This window comes from Mytilus edulis, chromosome 9 (assembly GCF_963676685.1).
Source record: "Mytilus edulis chromosome 9, xbMytEdul2.2, whole genome shotgun sequence".
NCBI classification, from domain to species: domain Eukaryota; kingdom Metazoa; phylum Mollusca; class Bivalvia; order Mytilida; family Mytilidae; genus Mytilus; species Mytilus edulis.
The window spans coordinates 60,278,203-60,303,426 of NC_092352.1; the positions used below are offsets into that span (position 1 = coordinate 60,278,203).

Genomic DNA, 25,224 nt, shown 5'->3' on the forward strand with positions numbered 1-25,224 from the left:
AACGGATCTCCATCTGTAATATGAAGAATGCAACGTGGATTTGTTAACAAAGACTTTACTTGCATATCACTTATAAGGTAAATTATTAATTTCACTTTAATGTTAATCATGCGAAATTGACAATATAAATATCTTTCATAATATCAGGATTCATTTCAATCAGTCGGGATTTTCAATATACAATGGCTTTTGAAGACATTGGAAATCGACCACTGGACCTCTGCTACTGCTTTTATTCACATAAAAAAATTATTTTAAAGATGAACTTGAATTTAAACGGAAGTCTTTTTATGTCTCATGCACTGTTTTGAATAAAATATTCGATCAGGGTACACGACCAGAGGATACTGGACCCCTTTCTTTTCTGTGTCCCGACGAAATTAGTACGAGTTTCTCGTTTCTTTTTTTTATATAGATTAGACCGTTGGTTTACCCGTTTGAATGGTTTTACACTAGTGGGGCCCTTTATAGCTTGTTGTTCGGTGTTAGCCAAGGCTTCGTGTTGAAGACCGTACCTTGACCTATAATGGTTTACTTTTATAAATTGTTATTTGGATGGAGAGCCCGGCCATAGGATGACATACAACACAAAACAATAAGTATACGAATTTTAATAACCAAAGTAGAACATCATGAGTAGAACATATACATCACACACAGACACGTCACAGACAATCTGATTTGAAATTACATACAAAAGAACTCAATTTTGAGTGTGTCCAACACAGGAATTTTTCTCAGAATTGTTTTCGTATGTACCTTAATGTTATGTTAAGGTATATAAGGGGGTCTGAGACAAGTGCCTGTGGTGTCCAACCACAATTTGTGTAAAAGTAATCGTGTGGAAGGCCGAATTTTCAATAGTTTTTATTTACATGTATATATATTTTTAACTTTCAGGATTGTACTTTTGATCTGTTTTGATACTACAATATTCATTGAAACATGTAGTTTGGATCTATATTTACTTATTTACAGAATAAAATCTTATTTTAGTAATGAAAGATGGAAGCATGCTATTTTAATTTGTTTATTCTTTTATGTTAATTAGGATTATGATATTATTTCTGGTATTTATTCTTTTCATTGATGGTCAGTTAAAGTCACTATGACACTATTTTCATTAGTTATTTAAATACTTAGTATAAAAGTATTGAAATTTATACAAGGTCGTATATGTAATACTATTAAATATTAATATAATTCAGCTGTCTGAGTAATAGGATTGCCATTCAATTATAGTAAATAATAATCAAAAGTAGAATTTCGTTTTGATGAGTGATATTATGATTCCGTCCCATGAAGAGGTTATATTGTTTCAAGTTGACCTTGGCATCTAAATCGTGGGGTAAGCATTGCGTTTGGTTTTATATGTTTTGCTATCAATGCTTTTTTTTTTTTTTTTGCTTATCATAAATTTCTCTGCTTTTGCTTAACATTATTTGTATAGTTTGTTTCAAGTATAATCTAGTCAGTGGCGGATCCAGAGGGGGGGTTCCGGGGGTCCGCACCCCCCCTTTATTTTGGCCGATCAATGCATTTGAATCGGGACATATGTTTGCACCCCCCCTGCACCCCCCCTTTGCCCTGGGCTAGCACCCCCTCTTTCGAAAATTCCTGCATCCGCCACTGCTAGTTGTGCATGTAATTATATTTTCAAGACACTTTTTACATAATTGAATAGTTTGTAAAATCAATAAGCAATATACTTAGAATACATTGACATACATTTTGTTAGAATGATGAAATACTCTATTAGAGAAATGCAAAATATGTACAGGAATATGCATCTGTTAACAGACATATATATTATATATGCAGGGGCGGATCCAGCCCTATTAAAAGGGGGATAGGGTTCCCAATAATCGTTCAAAAATCCAACCCCCCCCCCCCCCCCCCCGGATCCGCCACTGCTATGGGACATACATTTCATCCAGGAATACCCACATGTTTGTTTACACACTTTTTCGAACTTATACAATTTTTTTAGCATTGGCCTTTTGTTTAAGATGTTCATCATTTTATTAACCCTTATGTATTAACACGAGTCAAATAATACCTTCTACGATGTATTCCTTTCTGCTGTCATTTAAAAATTTACATTCTAGCAAAATATTGTCCGTAGTACTCAATTCTGTTCATATCGAATACAATATATCCCGGGGGTACAGACACAGGCACTTGTCTCAGAAAAAAATATATCATATATTATACCTTAATATAACACAGTATATATAGGATTGTTTTGTCTGAGACAAGTGCATGTGGGTACAGATGATAAACACTTTTATACTAAGCTAAGGTCTCTTGGAATTTTACTGACTGATAAGAATATGATATACATTCATTCTTCACAATAAAAGGGACAATCGCTTGCAAATTCGTGTTCACTGTTTTGACTCAAATTCCCATGTTTGATATATAACATATACTCAAACGTTTATTCAAGTTCTAAACATTATAATTGAATAAACAGTATACGATGCATGGAGTCGGTAATATGTAGTAGCATTTCGTGTGTTTTTAATAGTCTAGACGCAATTAATAAACCCTTGAGGTGACCTCCGATGACTGCCGACGGTTATATAACCTGATATAAACATACTTATAGATATTAATATAGCAGAGCCGTGCAATTGGATTTTTCTAGGTCTGTTTGATTTTGTATTATAAGTTAAAAAAAATAAGTGAATACTCGTTTTTACCTATTTAAGAATGAGATTGTGTGTATCGATTCAGTCAATCAAAAATGGTTACCCGTGTTTCACTTTCCGCTGACGATTTTTGATATTGTTTTCCTTGTAATAGCTGGAAACGGCGATGTTCCTTGCATTATTTTGGCAAAATTGAATTAAACTGGCTGCTAAAAGCGATTTTTTTTACATCTCGTAGCTAACACCCCTTTAGAGTACATCGAATCCTACAAATTTCATTAATCGAGAGCTCTTTACTATATATTCTAAGTCATCACTGAGAGGCGGGTCAAGGGGGTCGTCTCCTGGTGCGTTCAGAGCATTTTATAGCTACTTATGCGGTATGGGTTTTGCTCATTGTTGAAGGCCTTACGATGACCTATTATAGGTGTTTACATCTTCGTTATTTGGTCTCTGGTGGGGAGTTGTGTCATTGGCAATCATACTACATCTTCCATTATTCATGTTATATTATTCCAGGTGCGATTTGAACATGAGAAATCGGATCAAGACGATAACACTGACATTGGCTCTACTTGTTACCTTGCCATTATTTTGTAACTATTCACCAATAATATTTGATTATGTAAGTATTGCTGTATCCGCTTTTAAATATGAATATTTTCTGTATTTAGTCTGATACAAAAGATACATGTATTACATGATATAAAATTTGGCCATAAAAGAATTCTTTGAATGACGAAATGTTAAAACTATTAACTATTTGACGACTGTGTAATGAAGTAAAGAAATATCTCCTCAGAATTAATCCCTAGTTCTTACTAGCCGAGTGCGGATTCAGGGTGTGATTCACGGGGGAGTGGGGCTCTCGACTTACGGGTCATATTTTGAACGAAAATTACTGTCATGTTATACCTATACATTAAAATTTACACTTGTTTTAGGAAAGGAAGCGTTGGGTGTGCACCTGTCTGAATCTGCACCTACTAGTTTGATCTGGTTACTTACCGAAATACACAAGGAGAGCATAAATAGAGAGTATCATGTGACTCTACCATAGACCAAAAATAATGAAGATATAATATGCCCTCAAAAATAGCCACTGACAATACTTAGATGCAATAAAATCATCTTATACATTTTACGTGTCGGTATTCATGTGACAATACAAATACAAAAAATAAGGAAATGCGGCATGGCAATGAGATTAGTATTTTCATCATTCAAGTAACGTGGATGTAAGTGCAATTATATCGTACAGTGGACTGAAAAAGGACCCGGCATTCAAAATATGAAAACATTCAATGGAGAAAATTAACGGGCTAATTTATAACAATATAATTTACAAAAAACAATGACCGACATGAATCAACAACAACCAATGAACTGCTGTAATAGGCTCCTGACTTGGGTTGCCGGTCAGGCACCTATAGAATGTGGCGGGTTTGAACATGTTTACGGGCGCTCAAGCCGCCCCTTAACATCGGACAGCGGTGTAACAGCACAACATTTGCGTATAAAAATCAGTTGAAAAAGGCTCATCAGATCGATACAAAGCAGAAAAACAAGTAACAAAAACACAAACCGGATGTGGCAGAGTATTAAACTACACATCCCCACAACAAAAAATACACTTAGTATATTAGACCTAAGAATACTTGCAGTTATATACAGCTTGTTCAAAGCAAATAACAACTAATAAAAACTCGTGTACATTAATAATAATAGTATCAAAGATTTAAATATCAATCCAATCAATACACACCCAACGTCCAATAGATTTAGTAAAAAGACGTACAAAAATATAATTTCAGTCTTGAATTTGTACATTTTAAGGTAGTCAAACGTGAACCAAACCTTTTAATCTATAGAAGAAATAATGAAGCGATTTATGTTAACGAGATCCATGACTTTTAGGTTAGGTAAACTATCCTACTTTAAGAGTAGACTAACCCGACAGATACTCAATCTATCTGTCTGCTGGACTAGGCTACTTCGAAAGGAGGGAAGTATACCTGACCTAAATATGACTTCACGCTTCAGTCATTACCTTTACCTACACACTCAATGAAATTGGCTGTAATAACTTACCAGTAATTCATAGATTAATACGTTCATTGAAATACGAAAGACACTACAGACACGGGCATAACGCTTTTGAATTATCTGAAACTATTGGAAACATTTTTGATTGTGGCAAGTGAAGCGAGTCAAAAACGTTTTGAACATACTGAATATTTATGTTTATGTGTGATAATGCGAGATTATTAATTTCACCTAAATGGGTAATTTCCAAAATCTCCAAGCCCCACTCACAACCAAATGACTGTCTTTTAAACGAACACCGAAAGTATGCAATATGCCTGTCCCAAGCCAGGAGCCTGTAATTCAGTGGTTGTCGTTTGTTTATGTGTTACATATTTGTTTTTCGTTCATTTTTTTTCATATAAATAAGGCCGTTAGTTTTCTCGTTTGAATTGTTTTATATTGTCATTTCGGGGCCTTTTATAGCTGACTATGCGGTATGGGCTTTGCTCATTGTTGAAGGCCGTACGGTGACCTATAGTTGTTAATTTCTGTGTCATTTTGGTCTCTTGTGGAGAGTTGTCTCATTGGCAATCATACCACATCTTCTTTTTTATAATAATTATATATGGACGGTATATACAATAACATATATCACATAGGAAATATATATTGTATACTATTATTATTTATTTCACACAGTATATACACACGGGAAGAATGTATGCTTATTCAGCCATAGGAAAGCTAAATGGAAATTGGACAAAACATGACTCGATAGTAATTACTGGATGGTGTAGAGGATATGACCTTTTCAACTGCATATTGTTTAGTAGTGACCAACAACATGCGCGTGTTAAAGCAAAGCGCTGGTGGCAGTACTCAAACGGATGGCCAAAAATGTATGCATGTCAGTTTATATGTAAAATAACAACAAAAAATATTACTCATATAAGTATTGTTAAAGATGGTGCTCCTCATAACACGACTTTACAAGTACTCAAAGTAACGTATCCAACAAGACAACAAGATAAGCTAGCAGTGTGTTCCAAGATGGCATACGGCACCGAAAAACCTATCAAACTTATTGAGTGGTTCGAATACAATCTTTTGATGGGAGTAGACAAGTTTATAACACTGGTCCAACCACTAAACAGGGACGCTTTTAAAGTGTTGAAATATTACCAGCAGAAAGGTGTTTTAGAAATGGGTATATTTCCTGCTCCATTACCAGGAGAAGCACCAAGTTAGTATAACAAATTAACAACCAACTTTTGGTTATTTATATTGTTTGGTCGACGTTGTCTTGGACTGAGGGAAACCAAGTCTTGGACTTGAGCGAAACTTCAGCAGTTTGTAAAGTTTCTGATTAAACTATATTAAGGGGAGCCACTATTAAAGGGTAAGTCCTTGTTTTTGATATACTAATATAATTTTTATTATGCCCCAGAGGGGCATTATGTTTTCTGGTCTGTGCGTCCGTTCGTTCGTTCGTCCATCCGTCCGTTCGTCCGTCTGTCCCGCTTCAGGTTAAAGTTTTTGGTCAAGGTAGTTTTTGATGAAGTTGAAGTCCAATTGACTTCAAACTTGGTAGACATGTTCCCTATGATATGATCTTTCTAATTTTAATGCCAAATTAGAGATTTTACCCGAATTTCACTGAACATAGAAAATGATAGTGCGAGTGGGGCATTCGTGTACTGAGGACACATTCTTGTTATCATTTGCATTCATGAAATACATGTATCTCATTTTTTCAAGCCGATATGATCATTTAACCCGTCCCTTAGGCATGGACTAATTCAGGGGCGGATCCAGCAATTATAAAAAAGGGGGGTCCTAACCCAGGACAAAAGGGGGGGGGGGGTCCAACTATATGTCCCCATTCAAATGCATTGATCGGCCAAAAAAAGGGGGGTTCCTACCTCCGGACCCCCCCCCCCCATGACTATATTGACTTTGCATAGTGTGCATAGTATAGAAATTCAAGTTTGTGATAAGTTCAGTTTAAGATGAGCCACTTATGGTTTGATATCTATTGAGCAGTTGTATTAGCAATGACACATCTTATTTCAAGGTACAACATTTGATACTAACAAAAGTGCATACATGCGTGATAATTTATAAAGGAAGAGTAAGAAGGAACGGTACTTCATCGAGTATGGAAATGTCAAGGCTCACTACTCTAAATCATGTTCCGCTTCATATAAAGTGATAATCTTATTAAATAGTTTGATTAAATAAGGAAACAACCATTTAACTTAAAAAAAAGGGGGGGGGGATTATGAAGTAAACAATTAAAAAAAAATGTCAACGCTATATCCATCATATAATTTTTTGTCATCTGTTTGACCAACATATTTTTTTTCATCAAATTGTGGTTCAGAATATTTTTTAGAAAAAAAAATACCCTCTTTTTGAAGTTAGATGAGTATAATCTCAAGGATTGGTATACAACATCTCCTTTCTTTTATATTTAGAAGACGATGGATCTGGGAGGATAGAATTTTTTGCTTTGGTCATCTCTTACTAGGTATCAGTAGTACTAACTGCCAGTATTCCTTTTTGTCTTTAGATTTGTTGCTTTTTCTTAGCTCCGTGACAATCTGATGTGCGAGTTAACTGATGGTTATAGTTTGTTCTTCTGCTGTGCTGTTACACCTCTGTCACGTGTAAAGGTTGGGTAGAGCTCTCAAAACATGTTTAACCCTACCACCTTCTACATGTGCATGTTCAAAGTCAGACGCTTGTATCCGTGGCTTTCGTTGGTTGCTGTCGTGTGATTTTTGTTCATTGTTGAAGGTTACATATAGATACTTAAATTCACGTTATTTGGACTCTGTTGGATAATTGTATAATTGGCAATGACAGCACACCTTCTGTTTTTATATTGGTTAGATATAATCTATCTACTTTCATCTTAAAGAAATGAACAAGAAAGGATACTAGATAGTATCGAATTCATAACAGTGTGGCTATGGACATTGATTGGCGCACTTTAATATCCCATTGACTGGGACAGATTAGGTGAACGTTCGTGTATAACGCCCATTGCTCACGACGTCCTTAATATAAACATTTTAAACCGTGGGGTCACCAAAGGTTCTCAGCGCCTATATAAAATAATTCGAAATACTAATCGGGAATTTGTGTTTTGATTTATATTGATTAATTAAACGTCATTTACTTGTGTTTTTGTTATGTTTCGACAATCAATTTTCATAATAAGATATCGCAAAGCCATGTTCTTTCAGAAAAAAGAATGACTTACTGAATGCATGTATTGATTGATTATCTTTTTCGGATTTAACAATTGCGATTGTCGAGTTATGTAATCTTTTAACTTTCATCTGGTCTAATTCTATTTTAGAACGAATGCATAATCCACTTTCAAAAGTTGTGCAAATACGAAACATAAAGACAAAATATACTTCTGCCATGTCTTTTTCGTACTTGAAAGTTATTGGATAGTAAGAAAGCTATTTGGATTAAACCTTGTGAAATTTGCATGCATTTACGTTATTGTATTGGCAAAATGTATCATTTGGTGTATATAGGAAACTTAAACCGTTCTGCTATACTGCTACTATACTTGTGAAAAACACTTGGCAACAGAAACGCATTCATCTTATCTATATAAAAAAATCGACCCAATTTACATAGAAATGGACGTCTTCGTGCATTTGTGATCGCAAATAAAATATGTTCCGGACCTTAAATTATGAGTATTTGGACCATACGTGTATGGTTGGACCATATTAGTATACCCTTATGGTCATGATATATGCGTATGGTCCAAATACTCATATGGTCCGGAACACATACATGATAGTCTGTGCGTTGTCGGTCGTCTATTAATTTTTTTCTTTTATTGATGGATTTGACGTCTTTCTGTTAGTGATTATTTGTTCATGACTTAAAACTTACTTGCAAATGATTTAAAAACAAGACTTGATTTATAAAAATGTCCAAACAAACCATGATTTTTTTTTAAACATACATCACATCCATTGCAAAAGGCTAAAATTCGCCAGGTCTTTAATTTCAACTAAATGAGTTGACTAAATTAATGTTGCGGACCATTTTCCAATTTCCATGCGGTATCCCTATTTTTTTCTCGCTCATCTTTTATGTTTGTTTTTTTCATCCCAAGACCTCTTGGAGTTTTCATTCTATAAAGTGTGTATTTTGCTAATGGTCGAAGGCCATACGGGGACCTACAGCTTGATAACGCCTGTTGGTCCCTGGACAGAATGTGTCTGATTGTCTATCACACTTCATATTCTTATTTTAACATGCAGTTATATCTATGATAAGAATGAAAATTGAATTGTCATTGAGACAAAAACCCGACCAAAGAGCAAAAAAAAAAAAAGAAAAAAAAAAAAAGCCCAAGTCAACATGTAGATCTTTCGTATCAAGGGAATTGCTATAAATATATTTATTTCAGGTTAATAGTATTAGGCCATACTCAAGTTATAAAATAGATCTTGTCGTCAACTTTTGCAACCAGCTTCTATGTTTCTATAATGCACTGTTCATCTTTTTTGGGCTTCGACTTTTCCATTGGACAGACAATTTTGTTTTCGACTGTTTTAAAAATATGCATTTTTTTACAAAATCATACAAGTAAGGAGTCTCTGGCCTTTGGTAGTGTTGTATGTTAATTAATTAATGTTTGTTTATTTATTTGTTTAGGAAATAAGTATGACGTACATTTTCACTGAACTAGGACACTTTTTATAATAGTTTTTCGATATCGCTCGGGCAAAAATAATCACGAATATAATGCCTACCCATGTTAAAACTACAATAAAGTATAGTTTGCATCAATTATTTCTTGAACCTACCATTTTTTTTGTCTGTGTTGGATTTGTGTGGCATTGAAAAAAAACGGGTATAAACTACACAGTGCAGCTTCCAACAAGAATACAAGATTTATTGATTTTCAAAATGCGACCAAAATTAAAAATTTGCTCGCAGCGGAAAAAATTCAACAGTTTGATTTTCATTGAAATAAAATAATTGTTATGATTTACACACCATTACTTTTTCCAATATAAATATTCGAACTATTTTGTTTGTTGTTTCCTTTATAAATTTACATCATTATTAAAAAGACCACGCGTCTTCGATATTTAGAAGACTATAAAAGCGATGTTCATTATCTTTCTTCTGCTGTAAGTTTAATTTAGTTATTTTGTGTCATAATTGCCATCTCGTATGTTTTAAATTTGAATAAAGAAGATTCAGGTTGTCTTATACGTCAATGATACACACACAAAAAAAACGATAACAAATAAAATAAGGTGCAACATTCATTCTCCATGAAAAGAATACATCACATGGATGTAATTTTTGCAAGAAAAATACCAATTTCGTGAGAAGTTGTGTGTTGGACTTGAAGAGCCAAGGCAAACTGACAAATATCTGAATGAACGAATCGATTTATGGTATATAAAAAAAACCAAAGCCCACATGGTTAGCATTGAATAAATAGAAGGCCACTCTTAAATGATCACAACGTAGAAGTTTTTGTTCTCTTAATTAATAAGATATTTTCTGAAATAACGCGGGTCCCTATTAACTTAAAAGTTTTTTTGTTTTTTTTTACCATGAATAAACTTTTTTTTTATTATTATTATTTATTGATATAGCTCTGGACATTAATATTCTTAAAAGTGAAACTGTTGTAAGTGATGATATAACAATTATTTAAAATAAATTCCTTAAATGATTTGTAAAAAGAAAGTTTCATTTTATGTATCAAAATTTGTAACAAATGATTATTTAAATCCCCACTTGAAGGCCTCCGATAGACTGAGTGAGCATAAAATCATCGCCCACGACAAACAAGTTAAAGGTAAACTTTTCAGTACAATTACTAATAAACGTTTTACTGTCGACCACACTGTTATGAATTTCGTTCTATGAGTATAAATAATTAATAAAAATATCTTGGTTTTAACATATGAGATATAAATGGGGTAAATATTTCAGCTGACAATTTGGATTGCAAGATAAAGGACAGAAAGGAGTGTTTTACAAATTACAGCTACGACGAAATGAAAGGTAGGTTATAACTTTTAAGTAATTTATTTCAGAAACCAGTGTCTGTGGGTCCAATATACAGTTTGGTTGAAACCACCCAGTGGTGGATCCAGAAAGGGGTGTAGTTCCGGCGGTTTGAACCCCCCCTTTTTTTTTTACCATCAATTCATTTCTATGGTTACATATAATTGGACCCCTTTTTATCCTGGGCTAGGAACCCCCTTTTGAAAATGTATGGATTTGCCCCAGCGGTACCATGATTTAATTTAACCAATATGGAATATCTGCGTCATCTTGGAGATTTCCAAATAGTGTAAAATTTAAAAAAAAAGAAACCTTTATTATGAAATAGAAATTCATGAAAAATAAACAGCTGAAAACATGAACATGATTATAATTGTACACTATTTGATTAATTTTAACACACTAATTGGTCTTCTAACTGAAAGAAATGATGTCGAAAAAGTTTATAAGAAGAAACATATTTGCATTTGAAGAATAAAATATATCAAATTATAACTGAAAGTATGTGAATTTAATATGTGTAAACCAATTTGAGTTTATTATTACTTTAAAAGTATCAAAACTATAATTTATTGCTATTTTAGATATCCCTTGGACAGTTTTCCGGCGACCTTCACCTCAAGGGTTCCACGACCAGCAGGTTGCTTTATACCATTGCATAGAGACATTACAAGGTTATGATTTCGTGGCTAACGTGGATTTTGATGAATTCATTGTGCATTCACAGTTTAAACAGTTCAAAGATTACTTGAAGGTTGTATTTTAGATTTTCATCTGCATGGCTGCATGATTTAAAAATCGATTATTCCATTAAACATACCTTTTCCATATTTGTCTTAGCCACTACAAAAGTTGCAGAATAAATTAAGCGGAACATGGAGATCACATACCGGTATTCCGTCGGTCGAGAAAAAAGTAAAATTACAAAAATACTGAACTCCGAGGAAAATTCAATCGGAAAGTCCCTAATCACATGGCAAAATCAAATGACAAAACACATCAAACGAATGGACAACAACTGTCATTATTATTCCTGACTTGGTACAGGCATTTTCAAATGTAGAAAATGGTGGATTGAACCTGGTTTTATAGCGCTAAACCTCTCGATTACACGACAGTCGCATCAATGTCGACTTCGTCGGCTTCCTCGACATCGGTTTATGGATACAGCCTTTGACGAAAGTCGCAAAATTCGAGAAATGGGGATTATAAAAATACGGTTGCCGCGACGGTGTTAACAACTTGTATATATATATATATATATATATAAACAATGTGTATTGTCGGAAAATATAAACATTTATTTGTACTAGCTTTGGAAACAGGACGAACAAGTACAAATACAATCTTATATTTCCAGCAATTAAAATATACTGTTTTTAAACTGCAATTTACACCTGGCAAAAGAAAGGTTAAGTTATTAAAATCCCCAAATTTGTCTCTGATTTTTTAAAGAAATCCACTTACTTTAAACACGCACTGCTAAGAGGACCAAAAATAAACTGTTACGCACAATGAAATAATCACCTTACTGCTTCTCAACATTGAATTATTTTCCCGTGTCACTGTGTATCCATTATAATTTTAAATAGTTGGCTGATTGCAGGAAAAAAAAGCTATTTTTCAGAGATAAGCAGAACTAAAAAAAAAGCAACCACAAAACAAAAACGATACAAGTCGCCGGCCATGACCAGTATGGGGGCACATTTATTACCCGTTGGAATACCTACTTTTTGTTGCGGACCTGTATATAAAGGTCAGGATTATACAGTGCAAATACAATAAAAGGGTATGACAGTAGTGGATATTTGGACAGGATTTTTCTTCCGCTAATTGAAAAACATTATCTCGAGTGAACGCGGCTGATATTTAAAAAAATAATTGACAAACATCATTGCGCCAATTACGTGACGGCGACTATAGTAAACTGTTTAAGATAGCCAAAGAAACCAATTAAGACAAAAAAAGTAGCAAGAAACAAATGTATATTTCAGAACAATTTAATGCCAAGATATCCGACTGCTGCAGGATTTACTTTGAACCACTCCTACTTCATCACAGACTGGGGAGTGTCAGGAGATGGGTTCCTACAGATGTCTCGCTTTGTAAAGAGATTAGATCCTCGATTATTGAATTATAAAAACATAGTTATTCCCAGCAGAATAGATGATATAACTACTCATAACCTGGAAGAAAAACTGGGATATAGAAGGTATCAGTTTATTCTGGGGATACGGAAGGTACAAATGTACGTTTATGTGCGGGATACACAAGGATAGGTTTATTTTCGGATTTATTCTGGGGATACACCAGGTATAGTTTTATTCTTGGAATAAACAAGCCTTAGGTAGTTTTATTTTGGGCTACACAAGATACATGTACATTTATTCCACAGTCACTTTTCTCAGAATTTGTTTTCCTATGAACATTTGTACCTTACTATAACATAACGTTATATTAAGGTTACAGGAAAAAAACTTCAGAGACGAGTGCCTGCGATTTATTCGCGGCATACACAGCGTAGTTTTATTCTGAGGATACATATAGTAGGTTTATTCTCAGTCTGATTAAAACCAGCCCCCACTATCCACTTGCGTTTATAAGGTAAGTTTATTCTAGGAATACACCAGAATGTTTTTTGTTTCTATGGATACACAAGGTGAATTTACTTTTGGGATATTAATTGAAGGTTTGTTCAGGGGCTACACAAAGTAGTTTTATTCTAGGGGTGTGTTTATTGTCGGAATACACAAGATAATATGTGTACTCTCGGGATACACACATGGTAGGTTTATTCTGGGGAAGCCATGGTAGGTTTGTTGTGGGAAGGCACATGGTAGATTTGTTCTAGGGATACACATGGTAGGTTTGTTCTTGGGATACACATGGTAGGTTTGTTCTTGCATGGGATACACATAGTAGGTTTGTTCTAGGGAAACACATGGTAGGTTTATTATGGGGATACACATTGTAGGTTTGTTCTGGGAATTTTCATGTAAGGTTTATTCTGGAAATACAAATTATAGGTTTCTTCAGGGGATACACTTAGTAGGTTTTTTTATGAATCACAAGGTACTAGGTTTGTTCTTTGGATACTCAAAGTATGCTTGTTCATGGGATACACATGGTAGGTTTATTATAGGCAAAAACACATGGTAGGTTAACACTGGGGACATACAAGTAATTAATGTTCATTCTGGGGATACACATGGTAGGTTTATTCTGGAAATACACATTGCATGTTTATTCCTGGGATACACATGATGGCTTTTTCTGAGGATAAACAAAGTAGGTTTGTTCTTGGGATACACACAGTAGGTTTGTTCTCGGGATACACATGGTAGTTTTATTCTATAGATACACATGGTAGTTTTATTCTATGGATACACATGGTAGGTTTGTTCTTGGGATACACAAAGTAGGTTTGTTCTCGGGAAACACATTGTTGTTTTATTCTAGGGATACACATGGTAGGATTGTTCTGGGAATGCACATGGGAAGTTTATTCTGGGAATACACAAGGAATGTTTATTCTGGGGATACACATTGTGTTTATTCTTGGGATACGCATGATGGTTTTTTATGAGGATACACAAAGTAGGTTTGTTCTTGGGATACCCACAGTAGGTTTGTTCTTGGGATACATTTGGTAGGTTTGTTCTAAGGAAACACATGGTTGGTTTATTATGGGGATACACATTGTAGGTTTGTTCTTTGGATACACAAAGTATGCTTGTTCATGGGATACACATGGTAGGTTTATTCTAGGGATACACATGGTAAGTTTGTTCTGGGGATACACAAGGAATTAATGTTCATTCTGGGGATACACGTGGTAGGTTTATTCTGGAAATACACATTGTATGTTTATTCTTGGGATACACATGATGGTTTTTTTATGAGGATACACAAAGTAGGTTTGTTCTTGGGATTCACAAAGTAGGTTTGTTCTCGGGATACACATGGTAGTTTTATTCTATAGATACACATGGTAGTTTTATTCTATGGATACACATGGTAGGTTTGTTCTTGGGATACACAAAGTAGGTTTGTTCTCGGGAAACACATTGTTGTTTTATTCTAGGGATACACATGGTAGGATTGTTCTGGGAATGCACATGGGAAGTTTATTCTGGGAATACACAAGGAATGTTTATTCTGGGGATACACATTGTGTTTATTCTTGGGATACGCATGATGGTTTTTTATGAGGATACACAAAGTAGGTTTGTTCTTGGGATACCCACAGTAGGTTTGTTCTTGGGATACATTTGGTAGGTTTGTTCTAAGGAAACACATGGTTGGTTTATTATGGGGATACACATTGTAGGTTTGTTCTGGACATTTTCATGGACGGTTTATTCTGGAAATTCTAGTTTCTTCAGGGGATACACTAAGTAATTTTTTTAAGGATACAGGTAGATTTGTTCTTTGGATACACAAAGTATGCTTGTTCATGGGATACACATGGTAGGTTTATTCTAGGGATACACATGGTAAGTTTGTTCTGGGGATACACAAGGAATTAATGTTCATTCTGGGGATACACGTGGTAGGTTTATTCTGGAAATACACATTGTATGTTTATTCTTGGGATACACATAATGGTTTTTTTATGAGGATACACAAAGTAGGTTTGTTCTTGGGATACACAAAGTAGGTTTGTTCTCGGGATACACATGGCAGGTTAGTTCTGGGGATGCACATGGAAGGTTCATTCTGTGAATACACATAATTTGTAGTTTTATTTTTGGGGTACATATGGTAGGCTTGTTCTTGGGATACACACAGTATGTTGGTTCTCGGGATACACATGGTAGTTTGATTCTAGAGATACGCATGGTAGGTTTGTTCTGGGAATGCACATGGAAAGTTTATCCTGGGAATACACATTGTAGTTTTATTTTAGGGGTACATATGGTAGGTTTGTTCTTGGGATGCACAAAGTAGGTTTGTTCTCGGGGAAACACATGGTAGGTTTATTCTAGGGATACTCAAGGTTGGTTAATTATGGGGATACGCATGGTAGGTTTATTGATGGGATATGTTTTTTTAGGTAAAAATGGAATCAGGTAGTTGAATCCAACAAGTCTGATGCTTTCCCTGCTACTATTTACTTTTCTAACCAAACGCCATAGAATTTTTTCGAATCTGACCCGGTGAGCTATTCTCACTACTTTCGAAGTACTTCCGTCCGTCGTCGTTCGTTAACTTTTACAAAAAAAGAAGTATCTCCGAAGATACCACCTGCCAACCAATATGGATAAAATTAGACATAAGGGGGAAATGCAATATTTGTCTATTATCTTGAAAGCCACTATAGATAAAGATAATTCGACAGAAAGAAATGTTTATAATGTTGAGATCGAGCTAAGTATTTACCATTAATTTTTTCAAAAAGCACGAACGACTTCGAGTTGTATAGATTCTGAAGTAATTGCTACTTTTACGAATTTCTGAAAGTTTTGCCTATAATCTTGATAAATATCAAGATAGACAGAAGTATTTTAAATAGCAAACATGATTAGTGAGACAACATATGTCTTTCACCCGAATTGTTTCTTAGATGTACAGCGAACAGAAGTGAATGATACCGAAGTGACATTCAAACTCGAAAAGAAAAAAATGAAAACGCCATGGCGAAAAAAAAAAGACCAATAGATAAAGTACAGAATTACAAACACAACTTGGAAAACAAAAGACTTAACAATAACTTCTCGTTAATTTGATATCTATATATATATATAAAAGAAGATGTGATATGATTGCCAATGAGACAACTCTCCACAAGAGACCAAAATGAAACAGAAATTAACAACTATAGGTCACCGTACGGCCTTCAACAATGAGCAAAGTCGATTCCGCATAGTCAGCTATAAAAAGCCCCGAAATGACAATGTAAAACAATTTACGAGAAGACTAACTGCCTTATTTACTATACTATATATAAAAATATTAATTTTCGCGAACCATTTAGGTCACGGAAATTCCAAAATATGGCATCAGTAAGGAGAGTTGTGCAAATAATGAGAATACACAGAACTCCCATCCAAATTATCTTTAGCTAAAAGTATTCATCATTTTCTATTTTATATGTACTAACAACATTCCATTTTTCTATAATTTCGATTGAAATATTCCAAAATCTGAGTTAAAATCGATCGAATGCCCAAAATAAACATTGTCTGATTGGTTGAAGTACTGTGGCGTCGATGATTAGCATAATAAGCCTCGATGTAAAGCACACGCTTCACATGAATAAGGAGAGTTTTACAAATAATGTGAATACACAGATCCTCCATCCTATTTATATTTTGCTGGAAATGTTGCAGTTTTCATCATTTCTGTTTTGATTCTGCTCACAACATTCCATTTTTTCTATAATTCCGATTTAAATATGTGGAACCCGCAATAAAAATAGATGGCCTCAATGATCTAATAGCAACGCAAAAAAATCCGTTATCCTTAGTTCTACGATGTTACATTAGCCTGGGATCCGGCCCAATCTAGCTGCGCGTCGTAAGGTCAAGATTAGCCAGGATCCCAGTCTAAATTAATGTTACATAAACCAACCAAATCACACATATACAGAACTTTGCGCTCAAATGTAATTCTTGGTGAAGTATACGGGTAACTTCGTTTACGGAAATTTATACACACTTTATAATTAACATATTACCTGGCTTTTACATATTCACGTTTTTTTATGCTGAACTGTAGTCGAATTCAATTCTATACATTTTTTTTACATGAAGCAATAGGAGTAAGAATATTTATTTAACCAGCATCACAATGAACAAAATTATTTACCGGTATTTTTGTGAAATTTCAGTTCGATAGGTTATCAATTAGAGAAATTTTGGTAAGTATTACTTATTTATGTTAAGGTTCTACTGATGTGCTTCTCTAGACCTGTTTGACGGTCCGTTTTATCCCATTTATCTCAATACTATGTCCGATGACAGGAATGTCAACTCGACCTATTCGTGTCGAAATGAAAAATCCAATCTGTTTGATGAAATAATTTCTTCTTCAACGGTTCATGCATTATTTTTGTATAATTTGATAACCAATCACATTCACGTTGCATGTTTGCATGAAAATGGTTATGTACATGTATTAGTGAATTGTAAGGGCGATGCAGCATGCGAGGTCAGTGCGCGATCACGTGACATTATTATTTGTAAACAAACATGCTCCCCGTGTAACACGTGTCTGAATTATCCTTTCAAAGTGTTATGACTCTTTCAATCACTATTTTATGATATTTTTGTTTTTGTTTTTAGGTTTGCATATCAGTAGTCCAAGTGAATTGTAGAAATAGTTCCGAGTTTTTTTTTTTTTTTTTTTTGATAGCCTATAGAATTAGAAGGTAAGTCTACATAAGTTATATTTACATGTAACTAAAGTCTAAAAAGATGACTCCACTTTCCCTCTATATATTAAAACCCGCTTACCAATTTAAAAAGCATTTGCTCCCCTTGAACGCTAATTTGTCATTTTCCTTAAATTTGCTCAAAAGTCATACTTATAGTCCATTTACATTACTAAGATGTCAAAGAACAAATGTATGAAATATTTAATCGCCGAAAATCTCTAAAGACAAGTAGTTGAGATTTCCCAAATTGCAAAAGTCGTAGGAATATTGTTTGTCGTCAATACGTAGTCAACTACGTATCTATATGTCAGTAGTCTATTATATATAATGTGAATACACAGAACCCCCATCCAATTACGGTTATTTTTGGAAAACAAATAGTGTGATTTGTCAAATTCAGCTGATTTTTTAATCGTCTGGAAAAAAGTGTACATTTTATGAGGGGGGATAATCCCGAGCTTAAAAACACCCGATCCCGGAGTCCCGATAAAGGTCCTATCCCCCCTCTTTTATGGTCATGTCTAAGAATTACTGTTTAATCTTCATTTGGCAAGAATACTTCAATAAGATACCCCCATTTCTACCCTCATACATGTATATGGACAGATCATATGTTATCCTATGTCATTTGAAATTGTGACGCCAGAAAGCATTCCCCCCCCCCCCCCCCATTCGATAGCTGATAATTGATTTTCTGTCAAAATCTTAATGAGGTCAAGGTGAATTCCGAGTATTGTCTGATAAGTTAAAGTCCGAGAAACTCGAAAAAAGTAAATAAACAAGGAGGAAAATAAATCTTTCTATATATTTCTTTCGCCAAATTCTTCAGCAAATGACGAATTTTTACCGCCACAAGTATTATTTTTTCGCAAATTGGGAAAATGGCGACCGCCAGCGGAAACCCTGTGTGAGGACACCCTATCAAGCTTGCGCTCGTGTTGTGTTAAAACATTTTTAGTATGCTGAAAAATACCAACAATAGAAAAATAAACAAATAATCGATATTGTAAAATATCATTGGTTGAAGAGCCAATGATTTACATACATGTACATAAATATAACAACCATAAAATACAACTTATTTGATTTACACCACAACTGTTGGAAAAAACCTTTATGTCTATCATGTACATGTTTATAACTTATCTCATTCTAGTCCATTCAACTGACAGAATCAGTGTAAATTTCATGAATTCTTTAATATCATGTACATGTATAATCATGGACTATTCTTTTATATAGCAATATCTGTTAGCCATTTAGAGGTCTTTTGCATTTAAAGTTCAGTTTAAGTGGGCTTATTTTGTGAAAACGAAGTCAATTTCCAGATCATAGTTTACATTTTCTTTATATTTTGCTGTGTCAAAAAAACCTCAATATCAAGGACAATATATAGACCCAAAAACCGTCTATCACATTCTACACATTAGATTTTAGCAGGAAAGACTGTGATTGGAGTATTTAACCATTGCAACTTTTTAATTTGATCTCCTCCACTAATTGAAGTAGAATATTTAATGAAGGTGTGTCCACAATTTAGAATATGTTTATATATGTATAGAAATGATGTTGAGCCTGTTTTATCAATTGAAAAGGTTACATTTTCCCCTTATTTCAAAATCTAAGCTTGAACCTCTGCGGTCTTACAAAGTTGCCCCCTGCCGGGAATCTGGTTGTAACATGAACAACAATCAAAGATCAACCCACACTAAACTGAATGTAATTGAAAGACATCTAGAGGTTGATATCAGAGGCAGATTTAGGGGGGGGGGGTCCTGCTTTTTGAGAAAAAATTCGGTTGCTTATATAGGGAATTACTGAATCATGACGAGCCCCCTCTTAGGTCAGTCAGTGGGCCCCCACTTAAGAAAATTTCTGGATCCGCCACTGGATATACAGTATCTAACAGGAGATGAAAAAGGGAACAATATGGTGAATTTTAGAGATTTATATTATTTCATGTACATGCATTTGAAATATATCAGATATATTGTTCGATTTTTTTTAGTTCTAAGTTCCAAGGTGACCTAGCTTCCATTTCAGAAATTGGATTTAAATGCTAGTCTATCAGAAGGATTTTTCCTTTTAATTGGTTGTAGATATGGAATCTTATTTTACCATGAAGTCAGATTTGAAAATGACTCTGGGAATGAAGATGTTGTAAAGACTGAATGTCAGTTTTAGTCTCATATACAAACATGTATGTACTTTATAATTTTAGTCTTGCATGTATATAATTATGTGTACAATACATATATCACTGATTCAGTGGCAATGGTAAATAGACACTGACAAGTCTTAGATCTATAATATTTTATAGTTTTGAATGTTTTGTCCATTGACTAAAACTAGGTGGAGGTTTGTGTGTTCTTATTTCCAACAGAGGTACACTCAACATATATCAATATGTGCATTAAGTAAATTGATAGTTGCTAGATACGGAATGATTATACAACAAGAAAGTTTTAACCTGTGTATATATACTTAAAATATGTTAAAAAAAATCATGTCTTTTTCAGGACTTCCGAATCCAACCATCATTGACCATGTAGTATGGAATGTTGTTGAGATATGGTTTTGGTCAATGGATGTTAATGAAGGACCTGTAGTACAAAGTATATCACTGGATTTAGCTCTTTGTCTAAGTGTATTATTAAAGTACTTTGCTTTGAGCTCAGTTCATTGTTATGCAATTCATTCTTTGTGAAATAAAGATTTGACAGAAAACTCTCATGTACAAGGATTTGTCAAAGTAGTACCACCTCTATTTACAATGTAAGTATTAGGGAGATAAAAGCATTCTATTTTGATTTGAACCAAACATATTTATATTAAAAAAAAGAACAAATTTACCCGAGAATGCTACTCCCACTATATTTGTACTAGCAATATGATGCTAGGTTGTTTTAATACATCTGTAGACTACTGCCTACTTATGACTCTGTCCTGAGTGTATATGGTCCTTCAACTATGTGGGGGAAAAATATAAGGCCTATCTAGGCTTATCAATTTCTAAAACTATATTTCATTGTACATATTTGAAATTTTTATATAATTTTGTGGGTTATTGGGCAAACAGTCGAGGAATTTAGGGCCAAAAACAAACATTTTTTGTAGATTCAAGACAATAAATTGGAGTTATCTTTCTTTGTCCAGAATGGTTGTTGAATTAATATTACCTAAAACCATTGCTTTATGAAATCTTCTTTGAAAATTGGAGTTATCTTTCTCTGTCCAGAATAGTAGTTGAATCGACTTAAAATAATGCTATATATACAATATACAATGCAAAATTCACTTTACTACCAACTGATAAATTTAAGCAGTCTTTAATAGCCATTCAGTGATTACAAGCACTTTGATTATCATTCTAGGGTTATCCCCTTTCACAAATGGAAAAATTTCTCAAGTTTGTCTCAACTAAATTTAGTGAAATGTGTATACAATGCTTACATGTATTACCGGTACCTCTAAACTCGGTTTAAGTTCAATTTTTAGCAGCTTCACTTTTACAGTTCTTGATTTATGTACCTTTATAATGTTATATGCTAGCGGAGGCATCATCACCATGACTGTAAGACATTTACACTTTAATACTTTATGATGTATTGAAATGAGTAGTTGAATAATTACTGTTGCAAACTCCATTAAAAATTTGATTTGAGATCATTTTTATACAACCGCAAAAATTGAAAACTTTTTGGTTGTACATTGGTATCACGTTGGCATCATCGTCTTCATCCAAAGACATTCGGTTTTCGCACTCTAACTTCAGTAAAAGTAAAATAGAAATATATGAAATTTAGACACAAGATAACTTAAGTATTAGTAAACAGAAATCTACGATATTTTAACATAAGGTCTATGGCCACATAAGGAGGGTTGGGATAGATTTTGGTAATTTTAGTTCCAACATTGTAGGATTTAGGGGTCAAAAACAGGCCCCAAATAAGCATTTTTCTTGGTTTTTGAACAATAACTTTAGTATAAGTTAATAGAAATCTATAAAGGTTTATGACCACAAAAGGAAGGTTTGGATTAATTTTGGAGTTTTGGTCCCAAGGAATAAGGGGCCAAAATTAAACTTTGTTTGATTTCATCAAAAAAATGAATTACGGAATTGTGCTTCTTTGATGTGCCAAATCTAACCATGTCCAAATTCTTAATTTTAGGTCCTGTTTTCTAATTGGTCTACATTAAAGTCCAAAGGGTCCAAAATTAAAATAAGCTTGATTTTAATAAAAATTGAATTCTTGGGGTTCTTTGATATGGTGAGTCTGAACATGTACTTAGATTTTTGATTATGGGCCCAGTTTTCAAGTTGGTCCAAATCGGGGTCAAAAATTATTATACTAAGTATTGTGCAATAGCAAGAAATTTTCAATTGCGCAGTATTCTGCAATGCGCAGTATTGTTCAATAGCAAGAAATGTTCAATTGCACAGTATTGCACACTAGCAAGAAATCTCCAATTGCACAGTATTGTGCAATAGCAAGATATTCAATTGCACAGTATTGCACAATAGCAAGAAATATCTAATTGCACAATATTGTGCAATAGCAAGAAATTTTCAATTGCACAGTATTGCCAATAGCCAGAAATATTCAATTGCACAGGATTGTCCCGTTTCCAAATTGGTCTACATTAAGGCAGCAACCATTTGATTTTCTGGGGGGGGCTATGGTTTTTTTTTCTCTGTACAAACTTTTTTTTTCGCCTGCGGCGAAAAACAATCTATTTTTTTCGCGACAAGTCGAAAACAATTTTTTTCTTTCAATTTTAGCATTACATATAGTGGCAGCTGAGGGTGAAACAAACAATTTTTTTTTCTCAGAATCAAAGACAAATTATTTTTTTCTCCAAAAACTGGAAACAAACTTTTTTTTCCAAAAAAAACCATAGCCCCCCCCAGAAAATCAAATGGTTGCTGCCTAAGATCCAAAGGGTCAAAAATTGAACTTTGTTTCATTTCAACAAAAATTGAATTCTTAGGATTCAAACGCATTGATCTCAGCAATTTCTTCACTGTCCTTCCCTCAATAACTGCATTAAACAGTTTCTAATCATTATTCATTCGAAACCATTTTAGTATACCAATGTCTCACACACAACATATTATAGTATACTGTTGTCTATCAGTCCATCATCCACACTTCAGACAATAACTAGAAAACACTTCCCCTTACTTTCAAGAAACTTTGTTGAAATGTTTATATCTATTGACATTAGCTCCACATCGATTTTATAAATTTTAGAATTTTCATTTCCATGTTATGAAGAGAGATTTTATCCTTAAAAAAGAGAGAATTTTCCAATTTTGAACAATAACACAAAAATGCATCCATCACCTTTAATTAAACTTTGGTGAATTGTTTACACTATTGACCTAAGGTCCCTTTTGATTGTAATAAATTTCAGATTATACATTTCTGTGTAATGAATTTTTATATATGCTAAAAAAAAGAAGGGATTTTATAGTTTTTGGACACCTATAATTGCAGGAGTTTCTGGCTACATTGAAAACCCATTGGAGGCCTTCAGCTGTTGTCTACTCTATGGTTGGGTTGTTGTCACTTTGACACTTCCTCATTTCCCATCTCAATTATTCACATAAACACTTCCACATCATTTTATAAAACTTGGGTGAATTGTCTATGTCTGTTCGTTGACTTCAGCTGCATTCCAAAATTTAAAACAAGATTAAGAACTACAGGTCCCCAAATAGCCTTCAACAATGACAAAAGCTCATACAGCACAGTCAGCTATAAAAGACCTTAAAATGACAAATATAAAACAAATGAAATGAGAAAACAAAATAGACTAATAATTATACAAAACAAAATAGTTCAACCTTTAAGCAAGCTTAAAAGGAATCAAGACATATCATGCGCTTACAGTGCAGCTATTTATTAACAAACTCCATATTCAAACACTCAAACAACTAATTCATAGAGAGGGGTGGAAGTTGAAGCCTCCTTTTTTTATCAGTCAATGCATTTGAATGAAGACATGTACACATCAACTCAATTTGTTAATACACATTTCCAGTCTAGCTTTCAATACATATGTAACGACCTTTAACCCCACTGACAATTTGCGTCTGTGTCCATACTTGTTATATATAAAAAATGAATATATTTCAGTTATGTAAGAGCTTTCATATTTGTAATTTCAGAGTCTATCTCAAAAGTCACGATATGGTTGTTCACCATTATAGAACGTGTCCTACTGTTGGATATTGGAAGGACTGTCTGAATTTTCCAAAATATAAAGATTCGAAAATGAACAGCATTAGACCGGAAATGGAGGCACGTGTTCTTCGAGTTTTAAAGAAACTTGGGCTCAAATAGCGAAATATGTTTTAAACATGCTACGTTATATAAAGTGATCCTATACGATCGCGATACTCATGATGATGTCGGACTGAAGTTTATCCAGAAGCTTCTATAAACAACACATAAAGGAAGAAATAAGAAAGTTCATGATTATCCTTCTTGGTTTGTTCACAAACGAACTTGTGAGTTCGGAAACGACATTGAAAAGAGAACAACGTTGAAAAATTATAAACAACCTTACATAAGATGTCTGTGTTCACAGATATATACAGAGCTAAACATTGGTATCAGTGTATTTATATTTGGCGATATCAAACAATAAATATTTACAAATGTATCCATAACACTTTTATTAAAGAAAAGTATTTGAAGATTTATGACATGAAGGCCACCCTTACCCTTTCTTAAGTATATACATATACTTTTTCACTTTTTTCCTTTTCACTGTTTTGGTCTTTTGGAAAATGTTGTTTGTACTGTATTTAGACCCCTCTATCTACCAAGAACTGTTTTTGCATGCACATGTATCAAAATTGCGGTTTTTATCCAACGTAAGCAAAGGTTTGAACGCTGTTTTGATTTGTTTATAAAAAGAAGATACACACAACCTTGATTGAATTTGGGCTGTCTAGACTATAATAGGTGATGACATCTTTTTTGTACCGACAACTCTAGTTTTCATATACACACGTAAAAACCAATTTTGCATTTTCGTGATATTGTCCTTTGTTATATTTACATTTTTAAACAATACTAT

At 33.9% G+C, this 25,224-nt stretch overlaps 1 protein-coding gene across 1 annotated transcript; it reads left to right on the top strand.

The window, feature by feature from the left end:
• LOC139488701 (uncharacterized) lies at positions 1-24,838 on the top strand (the record flags this gene model as incomplete). The annotated part of the gene is given in 7 exon segments (XM_071274519.1): positions 1-77; positions 3,174-3,279; positions 5,382-5,925; positions 10,680-10,751; positions 11,339-11,508; positions 12,749-12,966; positions 24,308-24,838. Coding segments are annotated over 7 exon segments (1,335 nt in total). The 3' UTR covers positions 24,483-24,838.
• Between the last annotated feature and the right edge of the window lie 386 nt (positions 24,839-25,224).